We start from the raw sequence: 22,214 nt of genomic DNA, 5'->3' as shown, positions 1-22,214 counted from the left end.
TATTCATATTTTGTATATATACAGTGGGGCAAATAAGTATTTGATACACTGCCGATTTTTCAAGTTTTCCCACTTACAAAGAATGAAGAGTTCTGTAATTTTCATCGTAGGTACACCTCAGCTGTGAGAGACTCTAAAAAAACTCTAAAAATCACACATGTATGATTTTTAAATAATTAATTTCCATTTTATTGCATTAAATAAGTATTTGATCACCTACCAACCAGCAAGAACTCTGGCTCTCACAGACCTGTTAGTTTGTCTTCAAGAAGCCCTCCTATCCTCCACTCATTGCCTGTATTAACTGCAACTGTTTGAACTCGTTACCTGTATAAAAGACACCTGTCCACATACTCAATCAATCAGACTCCAACCTCTCCACTATGGGCAAGACCAAAGAGCTGTCTAAGGACACTAGGGACAAGATTGTAGACCTGCACAAGGCTGGGATGGGCTACAGGACAATAGGCAAACAGCTTGGTGAGAAGGCAACAACTGTTGGCGCAATTATTAGAATTGAAGAAATTCAAGATGACTGTCAATCTCCCTTGGACTGGGTATCCATGCAAGATCTCGCCTTGTGGACTACCAATGATCCTGAGAAAGGTGAAGGATCAGCCTAGCACTACACAGGAGGACCTGGTCAATGACCTGAAGAGAGCTGGGACCACAGTCTCAACGGTTACCATTAGTAACACACTACACCGTCTCGGATTAAAATCTTGCAGTGCACGCAAGGTCCCCCTGCTCAAGCCAGCACATGTCCAGGCCTGTCTGAAGTTTGTCAAAGACCATCTGGATGATCCAGAGGAGGCATGGGAGAAGGTCATGTGGTCAGATGAGACCAAAATAGAACTTTTTGGTATAAACTCCACTCGCCGTGTTTGGGGGAAGAAGGAGGATGAGTACAATCCCAGGAACACCATCCCAACAGTGAAGCATGGGGGTGGAAACATCATGCTTTGGGGGTGATTTTCTGCAAAGGGGACAGGACGACTGCAACGTATAGGGGGGAGGATGGATGGGGCCATGTATTGTGAGATTTTGGGCAACAACCTCCTTCCCTCAGTAAGAGCATTGAAAATGGGTCGTGGCAGGGTCTTCCAGCATGACAATGACCCCAAACACACAGCAACTAAGGAGTGGCTCCGTAAGAAGCATTTCAAGGTCCTGGAGTGGCCTACAGACCTGAACCCAATAGAAAACCTATGGAGGGATCTGAAACTCTGTGTTACCCAACAACAGCCCCAAAACCTGAAAGATCTGGAGAAGAACTGTATGGAGGAGTGGGCCAAAATCCCTGCTGCAGTGTGTGCAAACCTGGTCAAGAACTACAGGAAATGCCTGACCTCTGTAATTGTAAACAAAGGTTTCTGTACCACATATTAAGTTCTATTTTTCTACTGTATCAAATACTTATTTCATGCAATAATATGGAAATTAATTATTTAAAAACCATACAATGTGATTTTCTGGATTTTTTTAGATTCTGTCTCTCACAGTTGAGGTGTACCTACGATGAAAATTACAGATCTCTCCATTCTTGTGGGAAAACTTGAAAAATCAGCAGTGCAGTGATTTAGCTCAAAGGGAAATGTATATAAATAATTACAATTAATCATGATTAATTACAATTATTTATATCAGCTGCCAGTAGTAACTGTAGCAGAATTAATTTTCCATCAACAAATCTGTTCGCCCAGCGAACATTCAGTATAATTTTTATATCAACTCTAAGAAATGATATTTTCTTGGCCACAGAAAATAACTTTTTTAAAGTACCATTGCATTAGAGCATGTAGCTCGAATCGGAATTGTAAAGGGACATTAATTTGCAAGGCAGAATCAGAATCAACACTCATATAATTTGTGCACAAGAGTTTTATTAACGAAGGACTAACACATAACTAGTCTAAACAAACAAACATGAAATCACTCATACATAGGGGAAGGGTCAGTGAGAAGCAGTTAGAGAGAGACAAGGAAATGAAGTTATGAAAAGAGTCAGTTAACTACCTGAGTGAAACCATCAGTGCTGTCTACAGCTTATACTAAACCTCTGTTCTGTTTAGTTAAATGTACGATACTTGCATTGCCTTGGTCATTGAACAAGTGTCTGAATGCAGTCTCTGGTGAAAGTCTTGATGGTTGGAGCAGTGGTGGTTTTGGAATCGTGATCACGTTCTTCCGGGTCTGAAGAGTGATGAACTCCAAAGAAGTTCTGACTCGATGGTGACTGGGAGTTTGTCCCATGTGGAAAGTGACGAAGAACCAAGAGCTGAGAGGGATCCCGCTGAAGTCCTGTGATCTTTGGGGAATGGAAAGACAAGGCCGCAAGGCCTGGCACGCACTTAGGGAAGTGCGTGCCACTCTTCCTGAAGAGTTCTAGCTCATCTTCTTAGGTTCTAATAGAACCACTGACAGTCTGAGGCGAGTCATGAAGATGAATTCGAGGGTTGAGTGGAAATGTCTGGCTCTTTGTGGTCGAGAGCCACAGTTCTGTATGTTGGGGTCTGTCGGGCCTGCCGGGCACGCCCTGTGCCGGCTCAGGCTCCCCGTGGGTTCCTCCACATGGGCTGCAATCGGAGGGTTTTGCAGAAGAGAGCGTAGAGTGAAGGGAGAGAGAGGTGATCAATCGTTTGATGCCTTTAAGCTCTCTGGAGGCCGTGCCTCCAGGAGGTCCAAGAACCAATTGTAACTTTCACCTTTGGAGGGAAAGTTTACGACTCTTTGTCTGTGAGCATGGTATTTTGCATATGTAATTCGATTGGGTGTTGATGCAGAAACTACTAAGGTTTCTTAAAACACTAACATGTAGCAAAGGTATCAACATATAATATACACCATCATTTAGATGATCAAAATACAAATTCAAAGAGACCAAACATGGCATACGTGGGTTATACGGCTAGTCATCTATCATATCAACAGACAAAATTAAAATACAATGCAGTAATACTGTACACAATGACCTGGCTATGTGTGATAGGAAGGTCAAAGAAAGGTTTGTCTGTGAATGAATAGGAAAGAGTCTCTTTCTATAGGCATTGTTTCTTTCCTATGGGCAAATGTAGCATGGGCAAATGTGCATTCCTCTGGGCAAAAAAAACTCTTATCAGATTGTCGTCCTGGCAACTGAGCCCTTTTGGGGTGTTAGCTGCTTTGGGGGGTTGTCTCCAGAGCTCCAGCATATAGCTGGCTTGTTGGGTTTAAAGACTATTTGTTAAATGTAACAATTAAGGCATGTCTGATTGGTCCAGATGCTACAGCAGTGTATCAAATACTTATTTGCCCCACTGTATGTATGAAATATGTATGTCATTTAGAGAGTTCTACATGTCCTGATTTGATGTTTTTGTTGATATCAGGTGTCAGTGCTCCTTCTGTTGAGGACTCGATGGCAATGGTTGCTGTTGCACTTGTTCTGTATGGCATTATAAAGTTTTTTTCCTGGACATTCAGCTCTTCTGGTAAGTCAGTGTTTTTTTTCTAGCGTCACTCCATCACAAAAGTGCACTTTTTAAACTGAAATGACATTAGAATGATAAAAAATATCATATTGTAGTATATTTAGAATACAGCTGTGTTTGTGATATGAGATGCCCTGGAATGATTAAATATTCAAGAATGTAAAAATGAAGGAGATTTATTCATTAATAAATTTTTGTTTCAAATAGACTCCAGTGACACTGATTTAAAGGATAAGGTAAATATAATTCTTTCATAAACTGTAAGTGTTTTGAGTTTTATTGAAAGCATATTTAGTTCTGCCTGTCTGTTTATTTATATCTCTGTCTGTTCTGTAGAAGGAGAAGTAAATCTGGACCTGGGGGTGATTTTATAGTATGTGTTGTCTCACTGTGAAGCTCCTGTTTTTACTTGCTCTTCTCAAAAAGTCTGAGCTGTGTGCAGTAAAACTGGTCTTGTAAATAATCCAGAAATGTTACATATGCATTGTGTTTCAGTCTTTTCTTTTCTTTGGGTTGGTTATGCTGTGCAAGTTTTTTGTTTAATATTATTCTTATTATTATTTTAAGATTTTAATATCGGTCGTACAAATGCTGGAAATAATAATAATAAAAATAATAATAATTTATGTATATTTATTGTGTTTTAATACTGTAGGCCACTATTTAGTTGTGGGACTCAAGAGTCTTCATTCGGAAGTGTAGTATGTACCAGTTATGCTTTATTTTTACATATTTGTGCATAATTTCATTTTTATTATCATTATTTGTGGACAGATTACAGCATTTCACTGGATTTATTTAATGAGACAGAGAAACCTAGAAAGAAATTAAGACAGTATTGTACTTTACTACAGTAGTGTAACTTACAGTAGTACAGTAGTTGTTCATTTTTCATTTACACTGATTTTACAGTGCAGATGTACTGCAAAAAACAACAACAACAACAACAACAAAAAAACATGTGAACTGTAACACTTACAACTAGAAAGAGGTTTGCGGCTAAGTCATGATTTTTTTACTCTCTTCAGTTGGATCACTGGATAGGGGTTGGTTTCCTTAATTTTGCTCCAAAAGTATCTAGATTGATGCATTTAACTTTAAAATGAATGCCCCTACACTGAAAAAATGTTGAGTCAACTTAACATAATTTGTTACCCTGCAGCCTTAAAATTTTAAGTTCAGTCAACTTAAATAAGTTTAGTCAACTTGAAATGTTAAGTTGTACTAAGTCACAACTATTTGAGTTGACTAAAAATTTGGTTTGTTAAACTTAAAAGCTGGGCTTGTTTCCCACCTGCCTTAAAATTTTAAGTTGAATCATCTCAAATACTGTATATAAGTTGTCACTTAGCACAACTTAACATTTTAAGTTGACTACACTTTTTTTTGCGTTGACTGAACTTACATTTTTTAAGGCAGCCAGGTAACAGATTATTTTAAGTTGACTCAACAAATTGATTTTTACAGAAGTTGCTAAGTTGGGTCCACGACCCCACAATCTCACAAAATTCTCTGAGAAATACTGAAATACAGTTAGTGTAGTGTCTCAGAGACCACTGAATGAATCTGAATGACTGGTTTCCTTCATTTAACTCACATTCAGCTTAGTTCCTTAAGGGTGTTCTGATATGTGTTAAATTTGTGAAATAATGTTTTTTTTCCATGTTTAATTAACAGATAAAATATAGAGGATGTATGTAATTTGAATCACCTGGTGGCATTCTGTTTAAGAAGCCACATTGATTGTATTACCACTTTCAATGTGTGTGCTAGATTCTTCAGCGCTTCCTTACCTGCAAAACCTCAAGACACAACTTCCAAGTTGCTCTTTGCAGTAATAAGGTTTATTAGCACATATCCGGGAGTCACTTTAGACACTGAAAAGCATCTCAACAACCAGAAGAATAAACACCTTTATACCTTGATGATTGTCTAAAATAGCCAATGTTGTGGCAAAATAAAATCGACTCTCACCAAAGTAAGAGACAAAGTCAATCAAATGTCTTTTATAAATTTATTCTTTGCAAAGAAGGTCAGACAGTCATACAGAAACACAGGTTACTGCAGAGTGCGACCCAGAAGGGAGGGCTCACTCCAATTTATATCTCTTCCCTAGCCTTCAAGGTAGGTAACTTTCCACACATAGTAAGAGTCAGACAAATACATTCTGCTACGTCATACTCCCAAGAATCAAATCTTTAAATTTAGGGCCCTAACACCCTTCTCTTATGTCATTCTTATAGCAGGTTTAAATAAAGCAGACCCTTACACAATATTCCATAAGCACATAGATGAGTAAAATGAATTTTTCTTCCACACCAAGTTTCATGGTGATTGCTTGTGCTTTACAACAGCATGTGCTTGACTTGAAGCTGACAGTTTTCTCAGTATAATCACTGAAGTCTAAACTATTTAATCATGTGATAAGCATACAGTTGGTGCATGGCCACTGGAAATATAACACATTCAGACTCATTCAGGTCTGTTGTTAAAAAGTACCCTTGCCTGTCCTAGAAGCATAAGCACGCACAGAACATACAGTGCCTATAGAAAATCATAGTACCCTGTGAAACCTTTACTTTTTGTCACATTACACCCTGGAAAATAAAGTAAATTAAGTCTAACTTTTTTGAGTTGCATGTCCACATTATAACCCACATCATTAAAGTAAAATAGCATTTAAAAAATCTTGAGGATTAAAAATTAATAAGTGAAATGCATGGTTTGGTCAAGTAATCAGCCCCTTAGAGCAGGGGTGGGGAACCTTGATCATGGAGAGCCAGTGTCTCTGCACAGTTTAGCTCCAACCCTAATCAAACACACCTGAACAAGCTAATTGAGTTCTTCAGAATACAGGTTGGCATTTTTTTTTAGGGTTTCCAGACTAAACACCAGGCTAACTGCCCCACCAATAGTAGTGGTGTTGATTTCTTCAGAATAAAACAAGCTGTTTCTTGACAATTCTACTATTAGTAGTGCATGTATAGTCTGGCATAGAATTCACTGTGGTTGGGAAAGTGGTTTCAAAAGGCCTCCGGTATAAGGTTGTAGAAAGGCACATGTTAGGAGAAGGCCACAAAAACATTTCAAAGGCTGTTGGCCTGTATGACAGGGTGGCACAAAAGAAGCCTTTCTCATTTGCGCTATGCAAAAATACATTTGGAAAAGTCTGATACCTTATGGCAAAAGGTGTTATGGTCTGATGAGACCAGAAATGACCTTTTTGGACTGAACACCAAGCACTAAGTTTGGCGAAAAGCAAACACAGCACACCACCCAAAACACACCATACAGCAGGTGAAGCATGGTGATGGCAGCATTATGCTGTGGGGATGTTTCTCTTCAGCTGGGACTGGGCGATTGGTCAGGATTGAAAGGAAAAATGGATGCTACCAAAATTCTTGAGGAAAACTTGCATCCCTCTGCTAGACAGCTGAAGATGGGCAAGTCATTCACCTTCCAACACAACAATGACCTTAAACATACTGCCAAAACAACAAAATGGCTTACGAAATTGCTTATAGATAAGAAGGTGAATGTCCTTGATTGGCCAAATCAGAGCCCTGACTTCAAATCCAATCAAAAATCTGTGGATGGATTTGAAGAGAGCAGTCCGTTGCCACTCACCTCAGAATTTGACTGAACTTGAGCAATTCTGCAAGGAAGAATGGGCAAATATTCCCCAATCAAGCTGTACAAGCTAGTACAGACATATCCAAAAAGACTGATGACTGTTATTAAAGCAAAAGGTGGCTCTATGAAGTATTAAATCAAGGGACTGATGACTTTTCTAACCATGTTATTCTAGTTTTTTTGGTTTTTATTAATTTGCAGAACTGTTGTGTTTTTTCTTTTATTCGTTTGATGTTGTAAGACCAAAAGTGTAAATAAAGCTGGAAAAGTTATTTGAAATGGGGTTTGATTTCAGGCTTTATGACAAATAAAGTAACTATTTCAAAAGGGTATGATAATCTTCTATAGGCACTGTATCAGCATTTCAGGTTACTACATAAACACATTATTTTGAGAGCATAAAATAGGAATTTGACATTTCATTTTCCACCAAAATTTCCACCACAGTGGAAAAAATCACACATCTAAATTCATGCATGCATTATACTATCTGAAAAAAAAGTTCTCAAACCAAAGACCTAGATTTGTATTTATGTTCCTCTCTTGCAGTGTTAATTTCGTTGACGAAGACTATGACGAAAAATATTCGTCAACGAACATTTTTACAGACGAAAACTAAATAAAAACTAAATAAAAAGTCAGATATGATGACGAAGACGATGACGAAATTTAACTGACACTTTAGTCAACGAATAAAAACGAGAGGAAAATGTTGGGGCGGGACGAATGGAGAAGAGATCCAATAAGAACTACCCTTTTGTGGGGAAATCCAATCAGAGCAAATCTTTTGAGGGCAGGTTGATCTTGGCAAAGCCATTTTCAAAAGCCGCGGTTTTCAAGTTATGAGGACGTTTGTTATACATTATATTTAGTTATACATTATACTTGGTTGCACAGTCTTGGTTACAAAGCTTTGGTTAATTTAAGTTGACTTTTCTCGGTAGCAACACGCTAACGTTTTGTGCACGCGGTCCGAGGGCAGCGGTATGTCTCATGAACAGACAGACAGACAGAAATGTCAGAGCTTGGTCTTGTGTTTGTGGACATTCCCCCTGGCGATCGTAACATAGCCCCCCAAAAGAGTTCACGGGGGGGCGCCACTTCTGTGACCATAACTGAAGTGAAAGGTGTAGCCTCAGGAGGTTCTGCAGCATTTGCCGTGACTTCCGTACAGTCCTGAACGGACACCGCTGCCTCTGATGCTTCTGCAGCCTCAGCCACTACCTCTGGAGGACGTGGAGTGGGCACTGCCATTTTTGGAGGTTCTGCAGCCTCAGTCGCCACCTCAGGCAATCCTTCCATGAATATCGTTGGTTCTGGAAATTTGGCGGTATTGTATGAAGCCCATACACACCAGAAAGCAATCCCCCATATGAGGAACGCAGCAGTGAATAATTATAATAACACATATAAGTGTAATAATACACTTACTGTACATCTTTATGATTCTAGATCTGAATGACCTGAGCTGTTTGAACCATCATCAGAGCCTACAAAAAAAAAAACATTAATTATAACATAACAATATAGCTACATCATACATTTATACAGTGTCATATTTATTAGTTCCATTAAAAGAAAAATATTGTAGAACTATAAACACATTTTATATAAACATATTAATATTATCCTATCATGCCAAATGGCAGAGCCCATCTGTTTAAGATTATGAAAAACTTACCACTGACAGGTTTAAAGCCTAAACTCACTCATCAGAGCAGCACACAAATGTGTAAAACATACAATGTAGTCAATAGTGCTGATAGTAACGTCTGAGTCTCTGTCTCACCTGTATTGTTCTGATACACCTTATACCCAGCAACACCAATGACAACCATCAGGAGCACAGCAGCAACAGCACCAACAATGATTCCAATGGAAACAGAAGCTGAAGAATTTGACCAAACAAAAATGTCAGGTTATTAAAGATCATGACAATCTTAGAAACTGATACAGGTTTCAAATTTCAGCAGATACAAAAGCAAAATCTATGATTGTGATATCTGCAGTACATTAGCACAGTCTAAATAAAAACTGGCAATACTGTGTTCCATGAACATTTTCTACAGTTTCATGATCTACTAATCAAGGCAATCACTCTTACCATAGTTAGTTCTGATCTCATCTGCTCTCAGTGTCTTTCTAATGGTTTTGCCCTGGTGTTCCACCACACATTCATACTCATTCTTCTTCCACTCATCAGGTTTAATTAAGGGTGCTTGTCCTCTGAAAGGTCCCGTCTTCAATGGGAAGTAGTTCACCAAGATCAACATCCTCATCATGGTCTTGTCCGTTTTTCATCCAGGAGATTATTATTCCACTGGGGTAAAAACCTGTAGCATGACAAGTGATTGAAGACGAGGGATCCTTCTGCAACAGACACACCTGAGGAGAAACTGGAGAGAGAGAAAAGATATAGAGATTAGGATACAGAAAAATAGAATGGAAAGTGAACAAGAGCCTGCAACATTCAATTTAAATGAAATAAAGCTTTATTTTTTTCGTAATCAGTTGTTCTGTTCCTGAGCACAGATAAGATCAACAGCTTTTCATTTAATAATAAAATGTTCATGATCCAAAATTAAGCCTATATTTATTTTTACCACATGCACAGTATAGTCTTTTTTGAATTATTCTAATTGTGTATCACACACTTCAGCCAGCAACACAGTGTTATGTTTCTAAACTCTAAAATGAATAAAACTCTAAAACTCTCATGGTAATGCATGTTAATTTACCAACCTTTTCTAGACATCTTCTTTCAGCACTTAATTAATCCACAACCATTACTAAAGGTACTTTCTATATCAAATTCTATTAAAAAATATTCTATACTCTTTTACTGCATTTCTGGTGATCCATCAAGCCACTTATGTTTTTACCTTTTCTCTTCAGAGTGTCCTTGCCATTACCCACATACTTCTGCACTAACTCAGTGCATCTGTTCTCCAGGTATGCTTTCCAGTATTTTGCATCTGCTCCACAGGAATCCCATTTAACCTTGGTAATCACAGTTTGAGGAATCCAGGTGGGGGTGCTCTTATCCAGTCTGATGAAGTCCTTTCCATTATAACCATACTCTCTGAATCCTCCAGTACTGCCATCATCTTCCAGCTGACAGCCGAACATCAGCTGAAGTGTGTGAACACCTGAAAGGACAGAACAATATTACAGTCACCATTTGGTAATTCCTTTACTGTAGACTTGCAATCATATGATTTAATCAGAAACAAAAAGTTCTTCAGAAAAAAAAAAAACATCCTACATTTAATCAAATATAATATAATTCCATAATTTACCATATATGGGTCTAGTTTTGTGTATACAAATACAGTGTAACTACTGAAATCTCGATTAATGATCAAACTCTGTGTGTCTGTGTAATAGGTGGGTTTTTTGCCTACCTATTGACTGGTTGAAATGTACTTTTATGGTCTGAATGTCATTTTTTAGTTGATGGTGGTCATCAATCAGGCTCTGAGTTTCCGTGTCCCAGTAATCTGCTCCCAGATTCTGTCTGATTCCCTCTGTCTTTGGAACAGCTCTCATTTTGTTGCTGTCAAAGTACATAAACTGCCATTCATCAACCAGACCAACTGCAGTGAACTCTGGGAAGTTTACATCTCCAGACACAAAAGTGTAGAAGTATTTCAGAGACTGTGTACCTGTGCAGAGAGATACAAACAGAAATAATATAAATAAATAGTCACTATTTGAAATTATACATTAGAACACTGAATTATACATTACACTTAGCATCCCTCCCTTATCAGCCTATCACTGTGTGTGTTACGGATGTGGAAGGACACACTCACACAAGGGGTTTCTTCAGCTTTTTTTTTTTTATCCACAGCATCTCTTTTTGATAGAAAAGGGGGTACAAATCAGGTTGGCTGTAGAAAATATACTGCAGACATACATATGACTGCAGCAGCGACACTCAAATCTGCTGTCATAAAACAACAATAGAAAACAATGTGAAAACTATCACAGTACACTTGTAACTAGTAATACTGTAATAGTACTGGACAATAAACTATAGATACTAACAAGAAAACTTCATGAATGAAAGCATTTGTTAACATATATAATGTCATAACATGAAAGCAACATACCTTTTTGATAGAAAAAGGGGTACAAATCAGGTTGGCTGTAGACAATATACTGCAGACATACATATGACGAAGAGAAGAAGAGAAATTACACTTTCACTCAACTCATATTACAATTAATTATCAGAAATTTTAAGACAGACACAATGACCACATGAAATGCATTCGTTACCGCTCGTGAATGGGACAAAATACTACATCTGCAGTACCATTAACAGCCACAGGAGGGGAGCCTTCTTACACCAACAAATACAACCAAATATTTTATTTTATGAAATTCACCTAAAAGTCTTCACTCTCTAAATTATGTTCTTTTTAACCCTGTTACATCCACCCCCACTGAATTACATAAAATAAATGCATGATGAGTGGAGTATCATCAGCAGATTATTATCTCTTTAGTTCTCGTAAAGAATTACACAATACGAAAGGATTTCCTATTAAAGGTGTCAAAAATACAATTATCCCATAAGGACGAAGTGATGGAAGAGTAGCGGTAGGCTCTCCCACCAACTACCAACAGTAGAACATCTACATACATTCCACAATATCCTTTTCTTCCTCAACTTCGCTTAACAATGCAAAAGCAAATCGAAAAGTATAGAAAAAGTGTAGCATCCCATTAAAGTTTGTGAAGGCACCCATTTAATCAAGTATGTGCTTTCTGAACCTTTTTTTTTCAGATTAGAAACTGATAAGAAAATACTAATAAAACATATTTCAAACTAATATGAAACTAAGAGACATGAAATCAAATATGACTTCAAAAGCAGAAAATGTTTTAAGTACTGAACTTTCAAACAGCCTGAACATTGTGTTTTGTGTCAACAGGTCCATAGCTTGAGCTAACCGTGAAGCCATATATTAATCTGTCAGCAGGTCTAATGATGTGGCTAATGGCAGACAGGACTGTCTCTGCTTCTGAATCATGCGAATCTAAACTGTCACTTTCAATGTCACCAGAAACAGACATACTTGCATCTCTTGATGAGTCAGATTTATGACTTTCTGGTGCAGCAGGAGTGACCTTAGTTGAAGGATCTACCAGAATTTCACTTAGGGTTTGATCAGACTCACTTTGAAATGGATCTGTCAGGCAGGTCCGAAACCCTACTAATAGTTCTGGTACCAGATTCCTGAACTGACACAGAATCATTCTCATGGCCATTGCCAGCATCGTCACATGTGGATAATGCCTTGCCTCCTGTCATCACTGATCCATCAATTGTAACACTGCTGTAGCTGTCTTCCTCATGCTTTGGCACTCCTGCATCTCTTCCCAAAGATTCATCCTCCACTGCACACAAGGAAAGGACTGAAGGCAGCCTCTGACAAGATTTGGATGCATCAGAAAGGTGATCAGACAGGGAGTTCTCCACAATCACTGGTAGAAAATTTACTAACATCAAAAGGTTTCGATGAACCACTTTTTCCTGGCTGGTAGATGGATTACAGATCCTGTAAGCGTGAGTGTCTGGTTTATGATCCACAACAGTGTAAGCTGTCGACTCCCACCTGTCGGTGACTTTCCTTTTACCCCTTTCGGTGTTATTTGCCAAGAGCACTTAATCACCTATTTTGATGTCCAGTCCTTTCACTCTTCAGTTGAACACAACTGTATGTTGTTTCTGCTCTTTCATCACATGTTTTTGTGCAATTAGCTGTGCTTCCTTCAGATCTTTGACTAAAGTAACTTATCACAGCTGGATCATTCTAAACTGAATGAAAAAGAATATCAGTGGGCAGACAAGGTATGTGCCCGAACATCAAATAAAAGGGGGCATAACTCGTTGTTTTATGTATAGTGCAGTTATACAGAAATATCAGTGTCTGTAGACATCTAGGCCAATCTCTTTTTACATCTGGTGACAAAACTCTGATCATATTTCCAAGGGTTCTGTTAAAGCGTTCCATGCTCCAGTTACCTATCGGGTGATATGGCGTTGTGCATGACTTGTGACTTGGGCTCTCCCAGAAGGATTTGTAGTTTTACTTACAGTTCGATCCATGTTCATCCAAAAAAAAAATGCTGCCTTGCAAGGCTAATAGTCCGAGACTGACCTTGATGGCCACAGTCGTCATGAATTCCTTTTAGAATCACATTTACCAGAGACTCTGGGACAACATACTGATGACGTTTGATCCTTGACAGTTGGTCACATGACACCCGGTACAACACACCATTTCTGACAACGAGTTTCTCCCAGTGCTTCAGATATCGAATGACAATCATAGATTCCTTTGTCCTTTCTCTTATGGAAGGTCTACGCTGGCACTCGACATAATACAAAATTCTTGACAAGTGCCTATCCTGGAGTTGTTTTTCACGCAGCTCTTGTTTTGAATATGCCTGAAGCGTGTCCTGTCCTCCAGACATGACTTGAGGTAGATGATCAATGACAGTCATAGCTCGTGTCCTGGCACCTAAGTTCCACTCGACATGCGAATCCAATGTAGCAGATACCTCTGCACTAGGGATCAACATTAGTTCATCAAGTTGTTGTATGTTGTGTTTGTACGACTGACTTGTGTTAAGGACACTCTGTCTTTTATCTGAATTTGCTTGCACGTCTGAAGGCATCCTGCACTTAATCTGTTGACATTCCTTTGGAGTCAGCTAGAAGTGCTCCATATGGCTCTTTGAGCAGTCTCTGCGTGATGTCAGTCTTGACAAACGGAACCCGACTTAGGGCCTTCGCGACAGTGTTTTGGGGACCAGGCACATACTTGATGTTGACGTTGTAGCTCGCCAATTTAGCCACCCAGCGTTGTTCGCAGCAATCAAGTTTGGGTTTTGTAAGTATATGGGCCAAGGGATTATTGTCAGTCAAGACGGTGAATTCATGGCCCTTAAGCCAATGACTGAACTTATCGCATATTGACCATTTCAAAGTCAAAAACTCCAAACAATGCGCTGACATAGTTTTGCTGCGACCGAGAAAGGGACTTACTGGCGAAGGCTACAGGCCTGGCTTTCATCACCCACTCTGGGACCTGTGAAAGCACAGCTCCAAAACCATCTAAGGATGCGTCCGTTGCCAGCACAAAGGAGCGATTAAAATCTGGATGAGTAAGGACAACGCTCTCGACCAACAATGTTTTCAACCTCTCGACAGCCTGGTTCTGCACTTCAGTCCAGTCACTGGGCTTCAGCTTTCTGTTCAGGTGAACATGACCCTGCTTTCCCAGATTTTTCCCTCTTGCCTTCTGGCCTTTTAGGAGACTAAAAAGAGGCTTTGCTGCAGCTGAATAGTTTGGAATGAAGTGCTGGTAGTAATTCATCGAGGCCAGGAATTACCTTATTTTCTTCTGGGAAGGACTGGGAAGGAGTAGCTCCATCTAGCTCCATCAAATCCAAACTGCTCCTTTTAGAGATGCTTTCAACTTTGCTTGGGTCTGTGGAAACCCCTGTCTGATGTGAAACTTCACTGATTTTCTCATCAGGTGACATTTTTGTGGACCCATCTTGAGATTATATGCACGGAGTCTGCCAAACACCATCTCTAAGCGATCAAGAGCAGTAGTCTCATCTGGACCAAAGACAATCACGTTATTTAGATAACACAGGAGACTGAGGAAGTTTTCGTCTCCGAATATGCTGTTCATCATACGCATGAAGCTGCCAGGACTGTTGCAGAGGCCCTGGGGTAAACGATTGTACTCGAAAAGAACCATGGGCGTCGTAAAGCTGTAAACTTGCAGTCGTCTTCGTGCAGTGGCATGTTATAGAATCTGGACGTCAAATCCATTGTGCTAAATAAAGCATTTCTGCCCAGTGCTGCCAAACAATCCGCTTGATGCAGAAGAGGGTGCGCATCCTTCAGTGTTCTCCTGTTCAGCCAGCGGAAGTCTGTACATACACGCAAATCCCCATTCTTCTTCCAGACCAAAATGAGAGGAGAAGCATACTCGCTGGTAGATCGCCTAATTATCTCCTTCTCCTCCATTTTGGTCAGCACCTGCCGCAGCTTTTGATACTGGCTGGGTGCTACTCATCTGAATGGAAGCCTGAATGGTCTGGTGTCTGAGAGGTGTATCCTGTGTACGAATCCCTTTGCTTCCCCGCAATCAAGATGGCTATATGAAAACACATCTTCATAGCTCAGAATCAGGTTTACCAACCGCTGCTTACATGCATCTGAGATGTCACATGAGTCCATGTCGAGACTATCCAGACCAAATGACTTAAGTCACTCGCTCACAGGTAATGCATTAGCTGCTCCATCAGACAAACTTGCTGAGCAGTTTACCAGCAGAGGACTGACAATATTAATGTGATCAGTCTAGCCACCATGACACCTCTGGGAGCAGAGTGAGATGATGTAGGCTCAGTCATGACTGCACTTCCAGGAGAGACAACAGCTGATTTGGGCAACTTCCCCCATACTAAGTACTCACAGTCTGGCTCGAGATGGACAGCTGAGTTGCATCTTACGGTCCCAATCTTCTCAGGGATCTCCTCTCCTCTCCAACGGTTCAATCCCGCAAGCATTGACAAGAAGCTTTCACACACAGGGTCCGAAGATGTTGGTTTAGACACTGCTTGCCAAAATCCATCACTCATTTTGAAGTATCTGAGAATGCGTTTAATAACATTAGTCCCAAATATCAGCTCATCATGTTGTCCGGGAACCACTAATGTAGGTACTATCATCTTTATACCATACACTTCCATGGCAAGATTGAATGATGATCTTGGTTTCACACGGAGCCCTCCACAACCTACCAGGGTGACATCAGCAACAAACTCATCACATTCATCCACTGCACCAGCTGATCTCAGTGTCATCTCAGCAGATTCATTAATAGTGCAGGCCATCGAACCGCTGTCCAACATTGCATTCAGCGTAACCATCTCTCCAATCTTCACTGGCGTGTAAAAGAGGCTGTCTCGTCCACCCACAACATATGTGTTCTGATAAATGATTTCTGATTGATCACAGTTTACTTTGGCTGAATGATAAGCATTTTGAGTCTCACAATCATCAACAGCTTGGGAGTTACAATGATGATGACCCGCACTTCCTCCCTTCAAATACGGGTCTGCTAGTTTCCCTCATGTTGTGACTGGGCAGAGGGCTGTTTAGGACATTCCTTTTTTGTGTGCCCTGGGGAGAAGCATGCAAAGCACAGTCTGTCAGTCATGCAATGTGTCACCGTGGTATGTTTGTTGTCGTTACAGATCCGACAGGCACTTCTGACAAAGTTGCGTTGCTGTCTAGATTCACGTGTGAGACTGGAAACATCACGCAATTGCACCCTGTCCATGAGCTGCTCCATCATCTCCATCATACGAGTGAGCAACTGACTGTCAGCCTGTTGTGTGTTTTGAGACATCACTGGGGCTGCAGATGAGCAGGAGGAATGCTGATGCTGTACCTGACTGGGCACTGATGTAAGCTCTGGCTGACGGCATACTTGAGCATTGGGTAAAGTGCAGAATGATTGGATCGGAACAGCTGGCAACCCTGTCTTGGGGCGATCATTCAGATCATGTTCGCTGCTAAACACTGTAGTTGGGTGACTCCGTAAGTTCACACTGGCATTTCCCTGGCTCCTGAATTCCCTCTGGTAATCATCAATTCTGCTCTGTATTTCTTTCGCACTCCATTCTTGAATAGGCTTGCATCTGAATATGCTTGCTAAACTGGGGTCAGGACAGAATTTAATAAACATCCTTGTTACCTCCTCTCCTATGTTGTCCAAACGTTTGCCTTGTCTTCGCAGTCCCTCATCTGCTAGGTCAGCTGCTTTGTTCAGTCGGATCCAGTAGTCCACAGGATTCTCTTTAGCTCTGGGGAGAGTGGCATAAAAGTCTGCGCGTGGTAGGCAGGAGGGCGCTTCACTGAAGTACTGCATGAGGATTCCATAAATGAACTCAGGGTTCTGTCTGACGTTGAGCATAGCATCACTGCGCAGGCTGACTTTAACAACGTCCTTTGCCTTTCCAGCAAGTCTACTCATTATCTCCTCAGCTTGTTCTTGAATAGGGCACATTTGTTTTCTTAAGCAAGCTTTTGTCCTGTGTACAGACTCTTCAATCCCATACTTATCAGAGCCATCACCCCTAAATGTGTCATGCTCTGACTTCATGTGCACTGTTACTTGTGGGGTCAATGTATGTGTACACTGTTCTGTGTGTGCTGGCCTCTGAGTGTAACTGGGTGAATTGGTTTGGCACTCAGCATTTACATTAACTACCCATGTTACCATAACTTGTTACATCAAAGTCACCATCACACTCGTGTTTTTCAGCCATTATGCGATCACAAAAATTAGCATGAAAATAGTAAAAGAACCAAAAACAAAAAATTAATCAATATCAATTATGAGTTATCTCACTAGATAAAATTCAATCTTGAACGTGACGATAGTCAAAACTATGTTTTATATGTCCATGCGTTGTGTATATGTGAAAAACGAATGCAGTCTCAATCATGTTGTGTAAGTTTGTATATACTCTCCTCATCCGTAGTATCGAAGACTTGATCCACTGACGAACTTGACCTGCTCACTTTATTGAAGACTTGGTCCACCGATAAACTTGAAACACACACAGCAACCACGGTCGATCTGCGTCGAGCTGATCAAAGAATCCGAGGGAGTCACGGCACCAGTGTTACGGATGTGGAAGGACACACTCACACAAGGAGTTTCTTCAGCTTTTTTTTTTATCCACAGCATCTCTTTTTGATAGAAAAAGGGGTACAAATCAGGTTGGCTGTAGAAAATATACTGCAGACATACATATGACTGCAGCAGTGACACTCAAATCTGCTGTCATAAAACAACAATAGAAAACAATGTGAAAACTATCACAGTACACTTGTAAATAGTAATACTGTAATAGTACTGGACAATAAACTATAGATACTAACAAGAAAACGTCATGAATTTCTAAAAAGCATTTGTTAACATATATAACGTCATAACATGAAACCAACATACCTTTGGTAGGAAAAAGGGGTACAAATCAGGTTGGCTGTAGACAATATACTGCAGACATACATATGACTAGAAGAAGAGAAATTACACTTTCACTCAACTCATATTACAATTAATTATCAGAAATTTTAAGACAGACGCAATGACCACATGAAATGCATTCGTTACTGCTCGTGAATGCACGAGGAAATTCAATATATTCATAATGACCTGGACAGCTGCGTTAAAGTGTTAAATACATTATATACACGTTCAAATACGTGAATCCAATCAATTGCGTCAAAAGTAGTCACATAAAACATATTACTTCCACAATTAATACGTTAATGAGTTAGAGCGTGGAAAATCGTACATACCTGCAGTAGCGACACTCAAATCTGCTGCGGTACAGCAAGAGAGACAAAATACTACATCTGCAGTACCATTAACAGCCACAGGAGGGGAGCCTTCTTACACAAACAAATACAACCAAATATTTTATTTTATGAAATTCACCTTACAGTCTTCACTCCCTAAATTATGTTCTTTTTAACCCCGTTACATGTGCATAGTTAGTAATCATGCTAACATCATCCGTAGCAACAAGGTCAACCCCTCCCTTACTCTTAGCATAAGACCTCTTTATTCCTTAGTAAAAGTTTGTCTCAGCAGCTTTGTGAATAGGATTTAAGAGAGAACTCTCAGCTAAAAACTATTGCTATTTAGGAGAACTCTTAGTGGTAAGATAAAATGTTTGTGAATACGGGCTCTGATGAGACAAACTTTTTCTAAGGAGTAGAGAGAAGTCTTAAGCTAAGATGTCAGCATGCCTACTAACTGTGCACACAGTGATTGGCTGATAGGTGAGGAGTCTCTGTCAGACATTTGTTCAAAGAAATATTGTAGAGCGTGGTATTATGTTGTCATATTTAAATACTTTTTTTTTTAAATGTTGCCACATTCAAATAAAGATTTTAAAATGCAGGCTAAGTGTCACTAATTAAACAACTATATGTTCAGCTGATTGTCAGCCTTTTACATGTGTGCTTCTCATAAACAATTAGCTGATATGCATATAAACAGCCTTTATTAACAGAATAGAATAATCATGACTGATAGTAAGACATGCAAACATAAAAGAAAACGAAATGGGATTCAAGAACAGCTGTTACTTCTTGCCCAACCTATTAATGACAACAAGGATATAATCAAAGGAAAATTTGTAGTTGGTATAACCTCCAAAACCAAAAAAGTTCAGTGGGAAAACATATGTGTGCAGATAAATGCAGAGTGTTTCTAAAACGTGTAAGTTCAAAGGCAGATTGCTAACAACAGCCATTTTGGGATAGTTGGGATTTGATCGTAATCACTTGGGAGTCCTCTTCACTACTCCTAACATTTCACAGATTTAGGAGCTAGTTTTAGTGCTAAAACGCTTTGTGAAATACTCTTAGAGCAAACATTTAGGAGTCCTAAATTTAGGTCTGACATGCTCATTATTTTTTAAGATTTTCTCCTAAATCAGCAAGTTATGAGCTACTTTTAGCCTTAAAATGTTTTGGGCCCTGATATGACATCATCATGTCACATGACCAGGAAGTTATATAGATTTGAATATTTGAAAAAAAAATCATAAAAAATACACAAAATCATATTTTCAAAATCCAAGTCATGTATGTGTGTCAGGAGGATTGTGTGAAGATATTACAACTGGTGTGACATCTTCAGGTCACATGACCAGGAAGTTATACAGATTTGAATATTTCAAATATTCATGAAAAATTGACAAAATTACATGTCTAAAATCCAAGTCTTGTATGATGTGTTAGAAGTGTTACAGAATATATTACAGATGCCATAATAACACCTTTTTCTACCAGTTAAAAGAAAATACAATGTAATATAGTAAAAAGTCATAGTTAATGTCCCATTCACAGCTTAAAATCATGTATTAATGTTTTTCTACTTAATTTACGTCTCTACATTTTATTTGCATTATGCTTTAAATGTTTTCGAATCTTGGAATGCATTTTTTTCCCATAATTTTCATGCACCTTTGAGTCCTTTAATTTGCTCGGCGAATGTCCAACATAAAACCAAATTTACCGCACTGGCTTATAGGCCTACACTGTGCTTCTTATTCGCAGCTTCTTACTGACGCTATCCGTTCCACCTTAAAAACGCGACGCTTCCGCCTTTCTTAGCTTCTTATTCACGCCCGGCTTAGGGACCGTCTCTTTTTCAAATACGAATAATAAACGATTGTTAAATGTAAATAACACTTGAGATAAGAGCAAAAACGGACTGTCAACATGAAATCTAATTCGTTAGTTATTGAACGTATCTTTGAACGTGTCAATTTTTTTTTAATCTAGCCTCTTATGAAGACTTAATATAGCCCAGCACCTGTGAATAGATGACACCTATCCCTGCAAGGACTCCAGATACAAAATCATGGCGTTTTCATTGTTTTAAAATGCACTCAAAGTTTGCTTAATGCATAAATAGTATTTGTAAATATTATAATTTTTACTAGATTCTGTAAGTACTATAATTTGCACTAAATTTCAATCAAAAATTCAATCTGTTCTTTCTGATACCTACTCCTATAAATACTATTCTGGTTTGGTAAAAAAAACAAGCATTTTCTGTCAAACTGTTCTGGAAAAAAAGTGATGTGAAATGCATTATACAAATGAATATGAATTAAACTGATTTAAGCCATTGTGTTGTTGGTTACTGTACACTGTACTGTATATATCTATGTACGTTGTCCACATTTGATTGTATGTATATACATACATACACACACATATATATATATATATATATACATGTGTGTGTGTGTGTGTGTGTGTGTGTTTACTGTACCTTTTAGGAATGGGCCATTAATAACAGATCAGTAACATGTCAAATTGCATTATTGGACCAATTGGTGGCGCTATATCTCCGGTTCCTTTGAGGGTGCATTAGAAATTCCACTGGGGCCTCATTACCAAGCCACTTGACTGTCACCATTCAAAATTACAATAATTTCTACAGTAGCATTTTGAAAATATGGACCCATGAAATTCACAGATATGACAATTCAGTAACAGGTCAAATTGCTTTATTGGCCCAATTGATGCCGCTATATCTCAGCTTCCTTGGAGGATGTCTTAGAAATTCCACTGGGGCCTTGTTCCCAAGCCACCTGGCTATCACCATACAAAATTACAATAATTTCTACAGTAGGATTTTGAAGTTATGGACCCATGAAATTGACAGTTATGACAATTCAGTAACAGGTCAAATTTAATTATTGGCCCAATTGGTGGCGCTATCAGAACAGACAGAAAATGCTTGTTTTTCTCTTACGAAACCAGAATACTATTTATAGGAGTAGGTATCAGAAATAACAGTTTAAATCTAGTACAAATTATAGTATTTACAGAATCTAGTAAAAATTATAATATTTACAAATACTATTTATGCATTAAGCAAACTTTGAGTGCATTTTAAAACAATGAAAACGCCATAATTTTGTATCTGGAGTCCTCGCAGGGGGGAAGTGTCATCTATTCACAGGTGCTGGACCATATCTTCATAAGGCTAGATTAAAACAAATCGTTTGACACGTTCAAAGTGTTATGAGGCGGTTCTCTGTGGCTCTGTCTGACCGTCATCAGCGGGAACCTTCTCCGGAATATTAGTTCCTACCCGGACCGCTTTTGCCCGAACTCCCCGCGGTCTTCCGTCGCTTTTGGCGCGCTCTGCCGCTATTTAAACAGTCCTTCCACAGAGACTAGTCGCGAAGTTTTGTTCCTTGCGACATCACCGAGCGTTTACCACTATTGGATTATCTGGATACTTTGTTACTTACCTGGACTGCCTTTCGACTCTGATTCTCGCCTGTTGCCCCGACCCGCGCCTGGATATACCGTTGTTGACTCTCGCCTGATACCCCGACCTTCTGCCCGATCCTGGTACTGTCTTGCTTTGCCCTTATATTCCTGTCTGCGGTGTTGATTATCTGCCTGTTTGACCACGAGTTTGTAATAAACGGCTTGCAAATGGATCCACCGTCTGACGAGTC

General features: G+C 39.3%; 1 protein-coding gene and 1 pseudogene across 1 annotated transcript; both read right to left on the bottom strand.

Annotated features, from left to right (window-relative positions):
• Positions 1-5,402: 5,402 nt before the first annotated feature.
• LOC127181555 (BOLA class I histocompatibility antigen, alpha chain BL3-7-like) lies at positions 5,403-14,497 on the bottom strand (annotated as a pseudogene).
• Positions 14,498-16,261: 1,764 nt separating this feature from the next.
• Positions 16,262-18,540, bottom strand: LOC127181753 (uncharacterized). The gene is made up of 3 exons (XM_051136653.1): positions 18,517-18,540; positions 18,164-18,229; positions 16,262-17,901 (listed from the first exon to the last, which is right to left on the bottom strand). Exon 3 carries the CDS (start codon positions 17,426-17,428, stop codon positions 16,262-16,264), a length of 1,167 nt encoding a protein of 388 aa, XP_050992610.1. The 5' UTR covers positions 17,429-17,901; positions 18,164-18,229; positions 18,517-18,540.
• Between the last annotated feature and the right edge of the window lie 3,674 nt (positions 18,541-22,214).

This window comes from Labeo rohita, chromosome 19 (genome assembly GCF_022985175.1).
Source record: "Labeo rohita strain BAU-BD-2019 chromosome 19, IGBB_LRoh.1.0, whole genome shotgun sequence".
Classification (NCBI taxonomy): Eukaryota; Metazoa; Chordata; class Actinopteri; order Cypriniformes; family Cyprinidae; genus Labeo; species Labeo rohita.
Note: the sequence above shows the minus strand (reverse complement) of the source record. Positions and strands in the feature narration are given on the sequence as shown.